Source organism: Leptonychotes weddellii, chromosome 5 (genome assembly GCF_054177405.1).
Source record: "Leptonychotes weddellii isolate Sample4059 chromosome 5, ASM5417740v2, whole genome shotgun sequence".
NCBI classification, from domain to species: domain Eukaryota; kingdom Metazoa; phylum Chordata; class Mammalia; order Carnivora; family Phocidae; genus Leptonychotes; species Leptonychotes weddellii.
Genome location: NC_138373.1, coordinates 90,163,615 through 90,182,503, shown reverse-complemented (window position 1 = coordinate 90,182,503; position 18,889 = coordinate 90,163,615). Strand labels below are relative to the sequence as shown.

Genomic DNA, 18,889 nt, shown 5'->3' with positions numbered 1-18,889 from the left:
GCTGGGCCAACTCGGCGGCGCAGGCGGCGGCGGAGCGCGGGGCGCCAGCGGCGGGTCCAGCTGCCGCCGCACCATGCCAGAGCCCACCTCCGGGCAGCCGCGGCGCGCCGCCGGGGCCCCGGCCGGGGAGGATGCCAGACGCCCGGGAGCGGCCAGGGCAGCGGTGGCGGCGGCGTCACGATGGTGGTGACAGGCTCTGCCCGAGGCGGCGGCGGGGACCGCGCGCCCTCCCGGCGGCGGGGCTGCGGACTCGCGCCGGCCGGGGCCGCGGCGCTGCTGGCCGGGGCGAGCTGCCTGTGCTACGGCCGCTCCCTGCAGGGCGAGTTCGTGCACGACGACGTGTGGGCGATCGTGAACAACCCCGACGTGCGGCCCGGAGCCCCGCTCCGCTGGGGCATCTTCACCAACGACTTCTGGGGCAAGGGCATGGCCGAGAACACCAGCCACAAGTCCTACCGGCCGCTCTGCGTCCTCACCTTCAAGTGAGTCCCTCACCTTGCGCTCGCAGCCGCCGACGTTTCTCCTCACCTCTTGTCCGAGCTGGGAGAAGTTGCGGGACCGGCTGGGGGGTGGGGGTCGTTTCTTTTATTGCGGCCCCTTCCTCTCCACGCCTCCCTCCTCTCCTCTGTCCACGCCACTCTGCGCCGCGGTCCCCGGCCCCGCTTCTCTGGGCTCCCGGGGCGGTTTCGGGGCTGGGAGTTGGGATCGAGTTTTTCAAGAGTCTACGCTCTCGGCGGGCTGGTCTCTCGGGCAAGGGCTGGTTGCGGGCTGGTAGAGCTGCTCCCGCACTCCCACCCCAGCCGGACGGTGGTCAAGTGCGACCGCGCGGGCCCAGAGGGTTCCGGACGGGAGGCTGTGGTGGGGATGCTTGCAAGTTGGGAATTTCTCGGAGGCTGTTGGGCAACCTTGCTGATGGCGAGAGAATCAGTCCCTTTGGGGTCGCGTTCGGAGGAGAAGAGACGAGAGCCAGGAGCTGCCAGGGCTGCATGGGTTTTGGGGAGGCGCAGCGGAGGGAGCGGAGGCTCTCCCTCGATCTGCAGCCTTTGGCTGCTCCCGGAGCCTTTCCAGTCTGCAGGTCTGCGGAACGGCTTGGGATTTAAGATTTTAAAAGATGCAAAGCAAAGGAAGGCCGAGCGTGGGATCCTCTGGGGATCCTGGTGTCCCAGTCGAAATAGTTTTTGTTTTACAACCTCAGAGTCATGATTCAGCATTTCTGGTGTGAATAAAGTGTAAAGGGAACCGAGGGAACGCCAGGTTTTTGTACGGTGGAGTATTCTCTTGCATTTAAAAGCGGGCTAGCTTCGGATGGAAGAGGAGGAGGGCTTTGTGTGAGTGCTATCTCGTACACCGTGAGCTTGACTCAACCCTTTGTAATTTGGCTCAGCATTTAAGCTTATAATGTGCCGGACAAAAACTTGAAATAATATTAGTTCAGTATCATCAGTGTTTTAAGCCTTTTCCAGTGGGTGTAATATGAACCCGTCTTCATGGTAATGGTCATTCGAGACGGGATAGGAAGCTTGAAAAGCTTGCCTGGGGCCAGGAGTCCACGGTTTCTTGACAGGTGGCTGTGATGACTTAGAAAAGGAAACCATAGCAGTTGGCAGTAATTCATGGGCTTTTGACTTAATTCTTCCACTGAAAATTCAGTGTTTTAAAAGAGGGTGAGGAAATTGCACATTTGACTCTGAAGAGAGTATTTTATAAACATTTGTCCTCTTGGAAAAGTGGTTTTGGTTTTCGGCTGGAAGATAACCTCAGCTACTGAGTTCCTCAGTACTCTCAGTTTTCCAAATGTTTCTTAAAATCTTAGATGGCACAAATATATATGTTTATCTTCTAGATTGGCCTGCCTTTTCATTTATCACAGTGAAAGATGATGGTTCATTTCAGGTGTGGAAGCTCACAGCATGAGATATGTGCTGGGTTTATAACAGCCATGGAGACTTTTGATCTGAGCATTTTCCATTTTAAAAGGTTAGGGCCAAATGCCTGTGCCCACTTGGTGGAGGATGGGGAAGCTGTTTTCACTTCTTGACTTTCTAAAATGTTTTTTCAGGCATGCAGGAGATGGCAGGGACAGAAAAGAGGAGTGGGGAAGGAAGTAGACAATGAGGCAAGGCCATTGATGAGGAGGAATGTTAGCAAGGGTTTGGGGGAACCAGGGGTTAAGGGGGCAGGAGAGTTGCCCGGCGGGGCCAACTCCTCACTATGTTCTCATTGGTTACAAAATGCAGATTGGTGTCTAAGACCATTGCTCTTTGTATGTCTTATCTTACTGGCTGTGTGAGATATACTCTTTTTTTTTTTGGAGAAGATTGAGTTGTAAATCTAGAGAACAACACAGCACTATTGGAAAGGGGTAGATGTCTCTTCAGAAAGAGAAAGTTAGCTCATCTTTCCATGTTCACAGGTGTGGATTAAAATAAGACCTGGAAGCTTTCTCCACACTGGATCTTCTTGTGCAGCTGCATAAAGAGGGACATGTACGAGGGCGCGGTTGATGATGCTAGACCCACACAACTCTAAAGATTGTTGCAAGGAAGGACAATCACATTAATTAACTACTCAGTGTGAACCAAGAATTGGCCTGAAACACTTTACATAGATTATGTCTTTAATGATCTTTATTTTAGGTAGTTGGTGAAAATAAAGTTAAAGTGGCCTTTTAAATATATATACACACTGTTTTAATTATATCTTAAGCTAGGTTTGTTTGAATAAAAATCTTTGAGAATTCGAGAACATTTTTATTTATTTTTATTGTGGTAAGAACACTTAACATGAGATTTGCCATTTAAAATTCTTAGGAGCACGATACAATATCATTAACTCTAGGCACAGTGTGGTACAGCAGATCTCTGGCGCTTATTTCTCTTGCACAACTGGAACTATATACCTGCTGAACAGCAGCTCCCTGGGCTCCCCTTCCCCTGCCCTTGGCAGCCATCCTTCTATTCTGTTTCTATGAATTTGACTATTTTAGATACATTATGTAAGTATAATCATGCAGCATTTGTCCTGTGACTGGCTTATTTCACTTAGCATAATGTCCTCCACGTCCATCCACGTTATTGTATATGACAGGATTTCCTTTTTTTTTAAAGATTTTATTTATTTATTTGACAGAGAGACACAGCGAGAGAGGGAACACAAGCAGGGGGAGTGGGAGAGGGAGAAGCAGGCTTCCCGCCGAGCAGGGTACCCGATGTGGGGCTCGATCCCAGGACCCTGGGATCATGACCTGAGCCGAAGGCAGACGCTTAACGACTGAGCCACCCAGGTGCCCCTGACAGGATTTCCTTTTTTAAGGCTGAATAATATTTCATTGTATGTATAGACCACTTATTTTTTATTTTTTTAAAAGATCTTATTTATTAGAGAGTGAGCGAGAGAGAGAGCACGAGCACGAGAGGAGGCAGAGGGAGAAGCAGGCTCCCCGCTGAGCTGGGAGCCCGATGCGGGGCTCGATCCCAGGACCCTGGGATCATGACCTGAGCCAAAGGCAGACGCTTCACCGACTGAGCCACCCAGGCACTCCCCACTTTTTTTTTTTTTATCCATTCATCTGATCATGGGCAATTAGGTTGTGTCCATGTCTTAACTGTTGTGAATATTGCTGCAGTGAACTTGGCAGTGCATATATCTCTTCAAGATCCTGATTTCAATTCTTTTGGATTTATAACCAGAAGTAGGATTGCTGGATTATAAGGTAATTGTATTTTTAACTTTTTGAGGAATCTCTACTCTTCTCCATAGGAGCTGCACCTTTTACGTTCCCAATAGCGTACAGTGGTTCTAGTTTTCCACATCCTTGCCAACACTTGTTATCTTTTTCTCATAAAAGCCAGCCTAATGGTTGTGACAGAGGTGATAACTCATTGTGGTTTTGATTTGCATTTCCCTAATGATTAGTGATGTTAAGCATCTTTTCATGTACCTGTTGGCCATTTGTATGTCTTTTTTTTTTAAAGTATAATTGACATAAAATACTCTATTAGTTTCAGATGTATACCATAGTGACTTGATGTTTTTATATATTATAAAATCGTCCCCACTATAAGTCTGGTTACCGTCTGTCACTATACAAATTTATTACAGTATGATTGAGTATGTTCCCTAGGCTGTACATTACGTCTCCATGACTTATTTATTTTATAACTGGAAGTTTGTGCTTAATGCCCTTCACCTATTTTGCTTGTTCCCCCCCGCCCTCCCCCCCACTATCCCCTCTGGTAACCAGTTGTTTCCTGTATCTGAGGCTGTTTCTGTTTTGTTCTGTTAGGTTGTTTTGTTTTTTAAATTGCACATGTAAATGAAGTCATATGGTATTCATCTTTCTCTGTCTGACTTAGTTCACTTAGCATAATACCCTCTAGGTCCCTCCATGTTGTCACAAATGTCAAGATTTCATTCTTTTTTATGGCTGAATCTTTATTGGAGAAATGTCTGTTCAAGCCCATTTGCCCATTTTTTCATCATATTTTTTTTACCTTGAGTTGTAGGAGTTTCTTATGCATTTTGGGTATCAATAATATATCAGATACATGCTTTGCAAATATTTTCTCCTATTCCATAGGTTGCCTTTTAACTCTGTTGCTTACTTCCTTTGCTGTACAGAGGTTTTTTAGTTTGATGTAGTCCCAGTTACCTAATTTTGTTTTTATTGTTTGTACTTTTGGTGTCATATTTAAAAAGTCATTGCTAAGTCTAACATCATAAAGTTTTCCCCGTTTTTCTTTTCTTTTTTTTTTTTTTAAAGATTTTATTTATTTATTTGACAGGGGGAGAGAGAGAGAAAGAGAGAGAGCACAAGCAGGGAGGGGGGCAGACAGCAGAGGGAAAGGGAGCCTGATGTGGGGCTCGATCCCGGGATCCTGGGATGATGACCCCTGTTTTTCTTCTGTAAGTTTTACAGTTTCAGGTCTTAAATTTAAATTGTTAATACATTTTAGGTTGATTTTTGTGTGCAGTGTAAGATAAGGGTCCAGATTAATTCTTTTGCATGTGGATATCCAGTTTTCCCAACACTGTTTGTTGAAGAGACTGTTCCTTTCCCTGCTGTGTATACTTGGCCTTTATGTTGAGGAGCATTTGACCATATATGTGTAGGTTAATTTCTGGCTCTCTATTCTTTTCCATTGGTAAGTATGTTTGTTTTTATTCCAGTACCATACTGTTTTAATTAGTGTAGCTTTGTGATATAGTTTGAAATCAGGAAGTGTGATGCTGGCAGCTTTGTTCTTTCTCAGAATTGTTTTGTATATTCAGGGTTTTTTGTAGTTCCAAATGAATTTTATGATTTTTTTTCTATTTCAGTAAAAAAAAAAAGCCATTGGGATATTAATATAGAATACATTGACTCTATAATTGGCTTTGAGTATTATGGACATTTTAACAATAGTAAGTCTTCTGATCCATGAACTTAGGATGTCTTTCTATTTATTTGTGTCTTCTTTAATCTGTTTTGTCAATGATTTATAGTTTTAATTTTACAAGTTTTTCACCTCTTTGGTTAAGTTTATTCCTAAGTATTTTATTCTTTTTGATGCTGTTGTAAATGGGATTGTTTTCTTAATTTTCGATAGTTCATTATTAGTGTACAGAAATGCAGCTGATTTTTTTATTGAAATATAGTTGATACAACTGCAGCTGATTTTTGTATATTGATTTGTATCTTGCAACTTTACTGAATTTGAATATTCTAACAGTTGTTTTTTTGTTTTTTTTTTTGAGTCTTTAGGGCTCTCTAACATAAAAGATCGGTGTCGTATGCAAACATATAAAAACAGATAATTTTACTTCTTTTTTTTTCCAGTGTAAATGCATTTTATTTCTTTTTCTCACCTGATTGCTCTGGGTAGGACTTCCAGTACTATGCTGAATAGAAGTGCAAGAGTGGGCATCCTTGTCTTGTTCTTGATCTTAGAGAAAAAGCTTTCAGTTTTTCACCACTGAGTATGATATTAATTGTGGGCTTTTCATATATGTTCTTTATTATGTTGAGGTAAATTCTTTCTAAACCTAGTTTTTGAGACTTTTTACCATGAAGGGTGTTGAATTTTGTCACATACTTTTGTTGCATCTATGGACATGATCATGTAATTTTTACCCTCCCTTTTGTTAATGTGGTATGTAACATTAGGTGAATTGTTCATGTCGAACCATCCTTGCATCCCAGGGATAAAACCCAGTTGATTATGGTGTGTTTTCCTTTAAATGTGCTGTTGAATTCAGTCTGCTAGTATTTTGTTGAGGACTTTTGCATCTGTGTTTATCACGAATGTTGGCTTGTAGTTTTCTTTTCTTATAGGGTCTTTGGCATTAAAAAAAAAGCAAACAACTTTTCATTGTGAGATAATTGTACATTCCCATACAGTTGTAAATAATAATATAGAGGTTTTTATCCATTTTCCTCCAGGGTTAAAGCCTTGCATAACTATAGTATAATATCACAACCAGGAAGTTGACATTGATACAATCCACAGCTTTTTATTTAGATTTTACCAGTTTTACATGTACTCTTTTATTTTTGTTAAGTGTGTATTTAGTCCTATGCAGTTTTGTCACATGTAGATTTCCAAGATTACCACACAGTCAAGATACAGAATAGTTTTGTCATAAGGATCCTTCCTGCTTCTTTACCATAGTTAGAAACACCTCATTTGTAACAACCCCCTAATTTGTAACACCCCACCCTGCTCCATAATCACCCACTAATCTGTTCTGCATGTCTATAATTTTGTCATTTTGAAAATGCTATATGTGGAATCATATAGTATGTAACCTCTTGAGATTGGCTTTTTTCACATTTAGCATAATTCTCTGGAGTTTATTCAGATTGTTGCATATCAATAGTTCACTCCTTCTGTGGCTGAGTAGTATTCCACTGTGTGGATGTCCCATGGTTTCATCATTCACCTGATGAAGGACATCTGGGTTGTTTCCAGTTTGGGGCTGTTACAAACCAAACCACCATAAACATTCATTTACAGGTTTTTATGTAAACATAGGTTTTATTTCTTTGGGATAAACATCCAGGATTGCAACTGCTGGGTCACATGGTGGTTGCATATTTAGTTTTTTAAAGAAACTGATTAACTTTTCCAGACCTTTCCATACAGTGTATGAGTAATCCAGTTATTTTGCTTCCTCACCAGCATTTGGTATTGTCATTTTTTTTAAATTGTAGTGGCTCTGATAGGTGTACAGTGATACCTCATTGTGATTTTAATTTGCATTTCCCTAATGGCTGATGGTGTTAAATATACTTTCATGTGCTTATTTGCCCTCTGTATATCCTCTTCGTTAAAATGTCTCTTCATATCTTTTGTCCATCTCCTACGTGGATTTTTATTTTTTTATGTTGAATTTTGAGATTTCTTTATGTATTGTAGGTACAAGTCCTTTGTCATCTATGTGGTTGGCACATACTCTCTCCAATTCTGTAGCTTGTCTTTCCCAGTGCAAAGCTCAAACCTAGGTTTTTTGTTTTTTGTTTTTTTAAGATTTATTTATTTATTTTAGAGAGAGAGCTTGCTGAGCATGAACATGCGAGTCAGGGGAGGGACAGAGGGAGAGAATCTGCAAGCAGACTCCCCGCTGAGCTTGGAGCCTCACATGGGAAGGGTGGGGGAGGGGGCCTTGATCCCAGGACCCATGAGGTCATGACCCAAGCCAAAACCAAGAATTGGACACTTAACCAACTAAGCCACCCAGGCACCCCTCAAAGCTAGTTTTTATTAAAATTATTTATTATCTTTGATTCACTGAGTGAATGTCACACATACTGAGAGCTAGAAATTACCTTAAGAATAAACAATAAATAAATACATTAATTAATAAATAAAGATGTGTAATGCTTGTTACTATTAAGGTACTTGGATGCATAGAAACATATTAATCAGTTTTTCTCAAATAAGAAATCAGCTGAAATTGCAATAAGGAAGTGGATTTTTAGAGTGCCTGCTCTACCAGGTTGTGGGGCAGGGTGCAATGGAAAATGAAGGCAGTTTACCAAGATATGATGGCTTTGTATTATGTCAATTTAACGAAATTGGAACTCTGTTTCTTGGAAATTCTTTCCCTGTATTGCACTAGGCTGTAGTTGTACAAGAGAAATTTCTCCGAGATTTGGAAAGTGAGGTGGCCATGTTTCCGGTCAGAGGGCTGGTGTAGGTACTGGTGCTGTCCCAGCTCCCGTGGGTTGTCACAGACAGGCGGGCTGACCCGCTGCTGGCGTGCGACGGTAGCTAGGTCCACAGCTCCTCCGGAACTCTCCAGATCATGGTGCTATAGCTACTTAGAATCATGGTGCAGATGTGAGTGCAGCCCTGTGGGGACGAGCGCCAGCCTGTTTGAAGCCACTCACATCATTAAAGCTGGGGCCTTAGAGGCTGTGAGCAGCAGAGGTACATTCTAGTTCATCTTCGTGGCTTCCAGCCCTTCCTCCCTTTCCCCTCCTTCAAGTTCAGCCTTCCTCCCTCCCGAACGCCAGCCCCCCCGGCTTTTGACGTCCGATGCAGACAGAAGCAGCAGGCTTGCATAGGCTGTGTGGCTGGCTTCCACAGTTGGGAAAGGTCAGATCTCTACAGTAAATCCCTTCCGCTGTAGCATTCCTGGTGCTTCCGCTTCTCCAGTCAAACTTTAACTGGTACAAATGGTCCTCTCTGTGCTCCTTGAAGTGAGTTTAGAATTCTAATGAATTTCTGTTCCCAGTCAAATCTTACATTCGGTCTTTTCATAAGATCATTTCCAAGGGCACACAGGAATATTTTTGGACCATTGTAGAGCAGAATCAAAACATCTGTGCAAACTTAATCTGCAGCAGTCGCCTTTTTTATTTTGCTTCTTTATCCTCCACTGGCCATGACCTGTTTTTAACTCTGGAATCAGGACATTAAACATGCTAAGTCACTCTGTAGGCACTTAATTGACACAGAACTAAAACCCATGATGCCCGTAACCCCCAAACATAAAAATGGCCCTGATTGATTTAAAAGGTGCTTAACTTTTTAATTTTATTTCTCTCTGCCCCTTTCCTCTTGAGAAGGAGCTCCTGCTGGATTGTTAGCAGCACCATTCCACATCAGGAAGCAAGGAGATGCTTCCTTCAACAAGAAAGAAGCAGGGGTTTTCCATGTTAAAGATGGGGAAACTAAGGCAAATGAGTCTCTCTCCGTGTTTAGGCTACTTGATCGTAGTATTCTACCAGTTTGCTATAAAGGTTTATCTTATTGAAGGCTTCTGATGGTGATATACACCATAAGAGTGAAAGTGGGTGGTTTGAAATGTCAGAGTTAAAAAATAGAATATCTTAATATGTGCAGCTGTAAGGATTTGCAACATTTTAATGCTTGGATCTGGAGAGGTTTTTTTTTTTTTTTTTTTTTTTTTTGCAGCAGTTTGCATCTTTTAGTCACAGATGATATGCCAACCATGAAAATCAGCTCTAGCCTCTATGCCCGAAATCTAAAAGAAATGGTGGTGTGTTCATTTTGGTTCTGTTCCTTTTGATTTGTCCTCCTTGGAATTCGTTTGGAGATAGTCTATTGCAGCAAAGCTGAGAAGTTTGTGTTCTAAGTCTTTGATGATGGCAGACACCTGGAGATTGTTTGACTCGATTGTCTAGGATGTTCAGTGATGGATATAGTCACGGAAAAAATATGATTGGAGGCAATAAAGACTTTATAGAAAAGAATGAAAAAAATGGCCCCTGGAAATTGCATGGCAAACTAAGGTTTTTCTTAGAAACCTGAAGAGGAGGGGGTCAAGGACCTTAGATGTAAGATGGGCTTTAGGCTATAATCTGGCAGTGTAGGAAGGATGGAAAATGAGAGGAATATATTTTTGAATTATGAGGGTTTTTATAGGTGAGTCTCTGAGCGAAGGCTTGGAAAACACGTTTGGAAGCAATCTTTTTTTTTTTTTTTTAATTAACACATGTCTTTTCTATCTTCCTTTGGAACTACAGTTCACGTTTTCCCTAACTTTGACTACGTAGTCATTCCACTTAAAAAGGCAGGGATGGGGGAGGAATGCTTGGTCATGCCAGAGTTAATGGCACTGTTACTTTTCCAAATGATGAGAAATGGTTTCTGTTCTCCGAGACCCTGTTGATCTGACCCCTGGCCACCCCCCTGACCTCTAGTCTGTCAGTCTGCACCTCATTCTACCTCTGCCAGCATTCTAGAGTCCTTGTGCCCTTTACAGGTGACACCCGCCTGCTGCTGCCTGGGACCTTTGCACTTTCTGGAATGCTCTTTGCCCAGACCTGTGCTCTCTTGCTCTCTTACCACCTTCAGTCTCTGCTCAGATGTCACTTCCTCCTTGACACCTTTCCTGGCTCCCCGATCCAAAATGGCAGACTGTCCTCCATGTTTCATCCTCACTCTCTCACTCTCTACCCTCTTTGCCTTAGTAGCCCTCATTGCTATCTGGCAACATGGATTTATTGTTGGTTGGTTTTTCTCTTCTCGCACTACCATGTTAGCTCCATGAGGTGTATCCTTAGCACCTGGAACAGTGCCTGCCATGCAAAGTAGGGGCTTCATAAAGTACTGTTGAAAGAATAAATGAATGAATCACTCATGTGAACACTTGACTTTTTCAGGTAAATATTTAGGCAGGGCTACACTTTTATAATACAGACAAAAAAGTCTGCTTGACTTATTACTTGGTTTATTTGCCTTTTTTCTTCCTCTGTCAAAGAAAAAAATGGAGGCAGACAAAGAATTTCCTGGACACATAGAGATGGGTTCCAGTGGGTCCTGCCTACTGGAAGGTTAAGGGACAGTGTTGATTCTGAAAGGGGCAGTTGTGGCTCCCTGTTGTCTTCTGCTGGGACTGTGACTCTCTGTAGAGAATGAGGATCCACAGCACTTTGGGATCATTCTCCTCTTGCTTGGCATATTGAAGTGTGATGGTTGGTGGATGCTTGCTGTAAATGTTAAGGCTGGACATAGCAGCTGTAACTTCTGAGGCAAACCTCAGAATTACACAGAGTTTTCTCCAAACCCTGCTGTCAGGGGACTAAAGTTCATCCATGCCCGTGTCCTACAGTCTATAAAGAATGGCCATGTTTTTTTCAAGTCAGTGAGGTAGACAGGACATATTACTCCCAGTTGGATCAAATAGAGTGTAAGGCTCTGAAAATACTTTCTCAAAGGAACTATGATGTCTGTGACTTTCTGTCCCCAAGTACTGTAGAATAAAGAATTTTTTTTTGGCCTTTATCCCAGGTTCCTGGGAGGGAGCTTCTAAACGCTTGGAATTTCCTAAGTGATGGGAGTGTCTCTGTTGCTCACAGTGGGCCCTGAGATCACACTTGAGTTTATGCTAAGGAAGAGGTAACTCATGATGGGCCTCCTGATAGTTTCAGAACATGGGCTGGCTAGCTGGAAAGGCCAGTCATAGGATAGAGAGATGGGACTTTGAGCCACATACCAGCCCTACCTTCCAACCTCCAGAAAGGGAAGGTCGTGCTGGAGATTGAGTTCAGTCACATGCCCAGTGATTGATTGAATCAATCAACCTAAGTAATGAAACCCCAGTTAAAAACTTGACATTGAAGCTTGGTTGAGTTTGCCTGATTGGTAATCATACATCATTGAGCTGAGGGGGAGATGTGTCCTGAAGACATGGAAGGTTTGTGTTTGGGACCCTCCCAGACCTGTCTCCATGGGTCTTTTCTTTTGACAGGTTTTTGATTTGTATCCTTTATCATAAAGCCAAAATCACAAGTATAATGCTTTCTTGAATTCTGTGAGTCATTCCTGCAAATTATCAAACCTGAGGGAGTTGGGGGAACCCCCAAATTTGTGGCCAGTTGGTCAGCAGTGCAGATAGCCTGGGGACCATTGAGCTTGCAGCTAGTGTCTGAAGGGAGTGCTCTCGTATGCAGGACTTTGTCCTCACATAAACTCTGGCTAGCACTGTCAGAATTACCCTGCATCCAGGAACTTTACCAAACGCACACCTTTATTTATTTATTTATTTTATTTTTTAAAAGATTTTATTTATTTATTTGACAGAGAAAGAGAGAGCACAAGTAGGCAGAGTGGCAGGCAGAGGGAGAGGGAGAAGCAGGCTCTCTGCTGAGCAGGGAGCCCGACGTGGGGCTCGATCCCAGGACCCCAGGATCATGACCTGAGCCGAAGGCAGCCGCTTAACCAACTGAGCCACCCAGGCGCCCCCCAAACGCACACCTTTAAAGGAAAACAAATTGGCTAAAAATTGATAACTCAATTATACTTCTAAATATACTTCTATATTTATATTATATCTGGTGTTGATCTGTTAAGTTTTATTATTCGCTGACTCTCTTTTTGAAGATTTTCTTTTGGGACCTGCTGCCTTCTAGATGTGGTCACGGATCTTCTGTCCTCAATTTCCCCACCGTTTCTTTGATGCACTTGCTACCCTGAACACTTATGTGACCCTAGTGACAATAACTGCCCCTTGCATGGGTGTGGGCTCCTCCTGACAAGCCCCTCTTCCCTCCCTGTAGCTTCCGCATAGCCAGGTGAGGATGGGATGACCATAAATTTTATTTGTGTCTCAGAGCACCAATCACCCCCTCTGCACTGTCGTTTGCCTTGGTGCCTGTGAATCACATCCTTTAGTTCTTTGATACATTAAGTGATGATGATTTGCTGATTTGCTCCCGATACTAGAGGGAATGCAGAAGAAGAGCAACCAAAATGATTAAGGGCCAAAGGGATTTGCCTTAGAGGAAAACAAGAAAAACCAGATGTTGTTATTTATTGGTTGAATGATCTAAGAAGACTATGGAAACCACTTATAAGCATTTGAGAGCTGAGAGGATAGCAAGAGAGGGGGAAGAAGAAAAATGAATGGCAGTTGGGGAGACAGGAGAACGTACTGCATGCTCAGTTTTGGGCTTTGGAAACTCACAAGGAAAGTGTTGGAGAACTCGTTATTTGAGATAGCAGAAACAGATGGTTAAGGTTAAGATGGTTAAGGTACATTAAATTTTTCTTTTCCCTGGTTTGTAGTTCGTTCGTATTGGAAAAGAATGTATGTTGTGTTATTGCTGAGAAAACTGGATTTTCCTGTTAAATGTGGCAAACATAGGTAGCCTTCCTTTAAGCTTTGAGATGTGTGTCTCTCATTGTTCTGAGTCTCACCTGGTTTGAATCATTGGGTTTCTTGGGACAGATCTCTGGGTCCCATTTCACATTTACTGACTTAGATTATCTTGCGGTGGGATGAGGGAATCAGAAATTGTAGCTAGCACCTCAGGGGATTCAGAATCCTGGGAACCACTGGGACTCAATGGGAGCATATGTTACATGAGGTTGAGATGCCAAGTATCTCTGGTGTAACATAGAAAAAAGAATCCAAATCTCATTGAGATAGGAATGTTGCAGTGCATTTATCACATGTCTCCTGCCCACACCTTCCTCCCACCACTCTACTACATTTCCTGAGAGGGCCAGATGATTTTCCCTCCACTGAGGCATTAAGAAATAGATTAGTGAGGGAGCACCTGCAACTTTGACAAAGTCCGCATTGACTCTTTTCTGTAGGCAAGTGTGATGTGGGAGATGCGATTGAGGTGGGCTTTCTGATTTCAGTGGGGGTGATGGGGTCCTGGAGTACCAGATGCCAATGGCAGAGCTTAGCTGCCAAAGACAAGGTGAGTGCATTTACCATGATAGGCAGCAGGGACACAGTGGTGATCAGAATGTTGTGACCACTGGTGGTGGCTAATTAATCCCGTTGTCCCTAGGAATGAAGTAGATATGGAGCCCTCTTAAATGGTGCTTCGTCTATATACCAGGGAAACTCCAGGCTCGGGGCCAAAAGCCAGACTTGAGTCACCACAGGGGAGAATCATGACCTCTTAGGCAGGTTCCAGCTGTCTGCCAGTTTACTGAGGTAGAGCTGTTTGATTAAGTGGAGCTGGGGTCCCCTGGAGGAAGGGTCCTAGTCTATTCCATAGTAGAAGTCTCTTCCAGGGATACAGCCCAGTTTTGTTTTTTTAAACCAGAACTATTTTCCAAAGAAGAAAATTAAAAAGAGTAAGGCTTTATCTAGAGCTGCAGGCTCTGCGAGTGTGAGGGGAAGGGGCAGCCGATGGCTTTCCTCTCCCCTCCCCACTCATCCTCCTGTGACTTCTTGGTGTCACACTGTGTGACCCTGTGACCTTTTCTGGGGGCCAGTGCCCTGTGATTGCTGTGAGCTCATTATAGCCCCACCTTTCTGGGCAGTTTTACGGGGAGGCAGAAGAGCTCAGATGGAGGAGGGGCATTTGTGGTCATATTTGCAACGTCTGGAAGGCTTTCAACCAGTCAGACACGACTATTCAGATTTTTTCTTTTCTTCTTCTTCTTTTTTTTTTTTTTTTAAAGATTTATTTATTTGAGTGGGAGAGAACTAGTGGTGGCAGGGCAGAAGGAGAGAGAGAAGCAGACTCCCCGATGAGTGGAGAGTCTGATGTGGGGCTCCATCCCAGGACCCTCAGATCATGATCTGAGCCAAAGGCAGATGCTTAACTGACTGCGCCAGCCAGGCGCCCCATTCAGATTTTTTCTGAAAAGAAAAAAAAATATTTCCTATTGCTTTCAATTAGAGATGAAGGCTAAATTAGTGATGAAGGCTAAATCAAATAAAATTAGAGATTCTTATTGTTGAAAGGGAAAGGTGATTTTTTTCAACTTCCAACTTAATGTAAGTTTATTTGCTCATTCAGTAAACTTCATTTAGAATCTACTGTGTGTTAGGTGAGATGGATACGATGAGGAAAAGAAATGAGTTTTTTACAGTGCATGAAAAATGCTTATAATATTTGAGGAATATGGCAAAAGAGTTTTAAAAAACTGAGTAAATACTATGATGGAGTGCATTCAGGGTGATGTGGAACGTGAGAGACTGTTCTTCTTAGATGGTGTTTAGGGTGGGCTGGTTTTCATGCTTCTGCATGGACATTTCTGGTTATCCAAACACCAGTTCTAGTCTTAAATACTGCTTCTTCCTTGGAGAGTCTTCCTTGGAAGTCTGTCTCCGAGTAGTTGACTTGTATTTTGTCAAATTGTGAGTACTTGCGCCATCTAAATGGGCACGCAGATATTTCCAAGCAGCCATGTAGGCCAGGTCTTGTAATATTTCAAGAGACGCTGGAGATTTTTATGTGAAATCACCTGTTTTAAAAACATTGGTAAATTGGGATGCCTGGGTGGCTCAGCTGTTAAGCGTCTGCCTTCGGCTCAGGTCATGATGATCCCAGGGTCGTGGGATGGAGCCCCGCATCGGGCTCCCTGCTCAGCGGGAAGCCTGCTTCTCCCTCTCCCACTCCCCCTTCTTTTGTTCCTGCTCTCGCTGTCTCTCTGTCAAATAAATAAATAAAAAATCTTAAAAAAAAATTGGTAAATTAAAGAAAGAAAGAAAAGGCATACAGGTGAAACAAAACAATTTGCAGGCTATACTTGGCCCTTGGTCAGGCTCCTTGCAACATTGTTATTGGATCTTCCTTTCCACTCTGAGAGCTACTTGAGTAAGTGCTTTGCTTCACTCACTGCTTCATTCATCCGTCCGTCCGTCCATTTATCCACTTAGTTTTGACAACCGTGAACCAGGCATTGAGCTGGATACTAGGGATATAGCCATAATATGGCAACGAGCCTTTCCCTTGGAGAATTTGGGATCATTTCTATCATCTTTCTCTACGCTGAGCATTTCCCATCTCCTCAAGCCTTTCCTGAGACATCATTTTCGAGACTCCCCACTCTTGCAGCTTCCTGGAGCTCTCCTATGAAGGTGCTCCAGTGTTTCAGTACCACCCAGAGGGGCTGCTGCCCCACGTTGGACACCACCCACCTTCCCTGTCCCGCATGCAGGCAGAATAGCTCCCCTCTTTCTTGTCTCTGACCCTGGTAGGTTCTCCCATTGCTAGATTTCTTTGACTAACTATTAATTATCTGTTCAGTGACTCTCTTTCTCCTACGATGCTGTTAACTCTTTGGTAGCAGATGCCATGTCTTCTCTTTGTATCTCCGGGCCCTACACCATACCTGACACGAAGTAGGTACTCAATACCTATCTGTTAGAATGAATTGAAATGAAAATTAGTTTGACTTACGCAGTTTGGTCTGTTTGATAGCCAAAACGCAGTAACTCTTCGAGTTTAGAGTAAACTAACAGCCCTTGAACAATACTATGTGTGTAATTTTAGTCTGGATTGCAAGTATTTTGTTCTCTTTTACGTCCAAATGTGGGGCTTTACTCTTACCCATATTCTGTCTAATCCTGTAAGAATTAATTAACAATATCAAGCATTTAAGCTCGTTGTGAATCTTAGTCTCCCAGTCCAGTGGACCCTCCTTCACAGATGTAGGCTTTCTGCAAGCTTGGTTAGCATACACTACATAACTCGCTGAGTTTTGATAAAAATATTGGACAGACCAGAGATAATGTCAGAATCTTGTGACTTACACTGAAGGTCTCCATCTAAGGAGACACTGGTATTAGTCAACACTCTGTCTTTGCTACAAATCCATCTTCTTGTATCTTGTACACAAGGAGATTCTGAAAGATTCTGATAAATGCCTTTGTTAAAATAAAGATGTGATGTGTCTGTCACACTCCCTGTTCTATTAAAATGTGATGTTAACCAGTTAAACCCCCTTTTTGTGAACCCATAAAAGAATCAGAGATTCTTTTTCCAGTGCTCACAAGTATCATTTTGTTATTATTTCATCTCAAGCTCACTTGTCTATAGTTGGGAGAGTTCACTCTCCATCTTTTTAGATATTTGGGAAACTCCTGTAATTTTAGATTCTCAGTCATGTCTCAAAGCTTAGATTTGCCAGTATCTGGTACCATGTGGGTGCTTTCAGTTACCTTAATTAGCACTGCAGTGGTTCTCCATTCAGTAATTCATTTTTATATTTTGGGATCTAATTGAATTCACTTAAAACACCAGGCATTTTGCCCTAACCAGTTTCCAGGAATAATAATCTGATGGCAGCTATACTTGTGAATATAGCATAATGTATAAACTTGTCAAATCACTAAGTTGTACACTTGGAACTAATGTAACATTGTGTGTCAACTCTACTCAATAAAAAACAATCCCTCCCCCCAAATCATCTATATAGATAACACCTGCCCATTTTCAGATAGGATACATATAGACCTCAAAAGTGATTCATTTTGTATCATTTTTGGAAGGGGAAAGTACCTCAAAAAGTGTGGTAATATACTAGTAACACTTTTAATGATTTTTTTTTTTACTTTTCAAATGGTTGAATAACAAATACTTTGGGAAAATAATGAGTCTTTTGTTTTCTTTTTAAAAGCAGTGCTGTTAATTTGTAATCCAAAACTATGATCTAAAGTATAATATCTGTGGAACCAGTTAAATACATCAGGGATTTGGCTTGTTAGATGTCTTCTCTTCTTTTTATTGTCATTTTTATGATTATCACAGTAAGATGCATCCTTGTATATTCAAAAGTCCTGTTTCTTCTGCTTATACTCAATACTTCTGATACCAGATGTGTAGGGTTTTTTTTTCACAGTGACCAATTCTCAGTGTCCTACACTATCTGGGTGTCCTACAATTCAATTCAATTCTGACACAGTCTATCTGGAGTTAGCATCAGATCCCCCAGGTCGAAGACCCATTTCCACAAGACTGACCCCACTTCATTTTTTTTAAAGATTTTTATTTATTTATTTGAGAGAGAGAGAGAGAGAGGGAGAGAGAGAGAGCACAAACAGGGGGAACAGCAGAGGCAGAGGGAGAAGCAGGCTCCCCACTGAGCAAGGAGCCCGATGTGGGCCTCGATCCCAGGACTCTGGAATCATGACCTGAGCCAAAGGCAGACAGACGCTTAACAGACTGAGCCACCCAGGTGCCCCAACTGACCCCACTTCAGACACCAGTTGCAAGTAGTGGGTCCCTAGATTGCCACACTTCTGTCCAGCTTGGTTGCAAATCGGGGGTTCCTAGGACCCCTCCTCAGGTTAAAAATTTTGCTCTAACAGCTCACAGAGCTCAGGGAAACAATGTTTTACTGGTTTATTATACAATGAAGGGTTTGACAGAAACAGATGAACAGCCAGATGTCGAGATCCTTAAGGTGGGGTCTGGAGGGTCCAAAGCTCAGGAGCTTCTGTCCCCGTGGAACTGGGGTGTGCTGCCTGCCCAGCATGTTGATGTGTTCACCACGAAGTTTTCCAAACCCTGAGTTGAGGCTTCATCAAGTAGGCATCATTGATAATGACCTCCATCTCTGGCCCCTCTCCAATCCCTGGAGGATAGAGGAGGGAAAGGGCTGAAAGTTCCAAGCTTCTAATCATAACTTGATCTTTCTGGTGACCAGCCCCCATCCAGAAGCCCACCAAGAATCACCTTATTAGAAAAAAAGATAATCCAATCACTTGGGGAGTTCCATGAGATTTAGGAGTTCTGGGTCAGGAATCAGGGCCAAAGACCAAATATTAGAACAAAAGATTCTCCTAGTACCTTTATCACTTAATAAATTACGGAGTTTTTATTCGCTGTAGGTTTTTCATAGATGGATTTTATGAACTTGAGGAATATTCCCTCTATCCCTATACTCTGAAGAGTTTTAATCAGGAAAGGATGCTGTATTTTGTCAAATGCTTTTTCTGCATCAGTTGAGAGGACCATATGGTTCTTCTCTCTCCTCTTATTAATTAATGTGTTCTATCACATTGATTGATTTGTGAATGTTGAACCACCCTTGCATCCCGGGGATAAATCCCACTTGGTCGTGGTGGGTGATCCTTTTAATGTATTGTTGGATCCTATTAGCTAGGATTTTGTTGAGGATTTTGGAATCCATATTCATCAGGGATATCAGTCTGAAATTCTCCTTTTTGATGGGGTCTTTGTCTG

General features: G+C 42.6%; 1 protein-coding gene across 1 annotated transcript in view; it reads left to right on the top strand.

Moving 5' to 3' along the window:
• The first annotated feature begins 38 nt into the window (after positions 1 to 38).
• TMTC1 (transmembrane O-mannosyltransferase targeting cadherins 1) overlaps positions 39 to 18,889 on the top strand; it is a 245,606-nt gene continuing 226,755 nt past the window's right edge. The window contains exon 1 of the mRNA XM_081818947.1: positions 39 to 482. Coding sequence (XP_081675073.1) covers positions 181 to 482 — 302 coding nt within the window. The 5' untranslated portion in view covers positions 39 to 180. The remainder of the gene's footprint in view (positions 483 to 18,889) is intronic.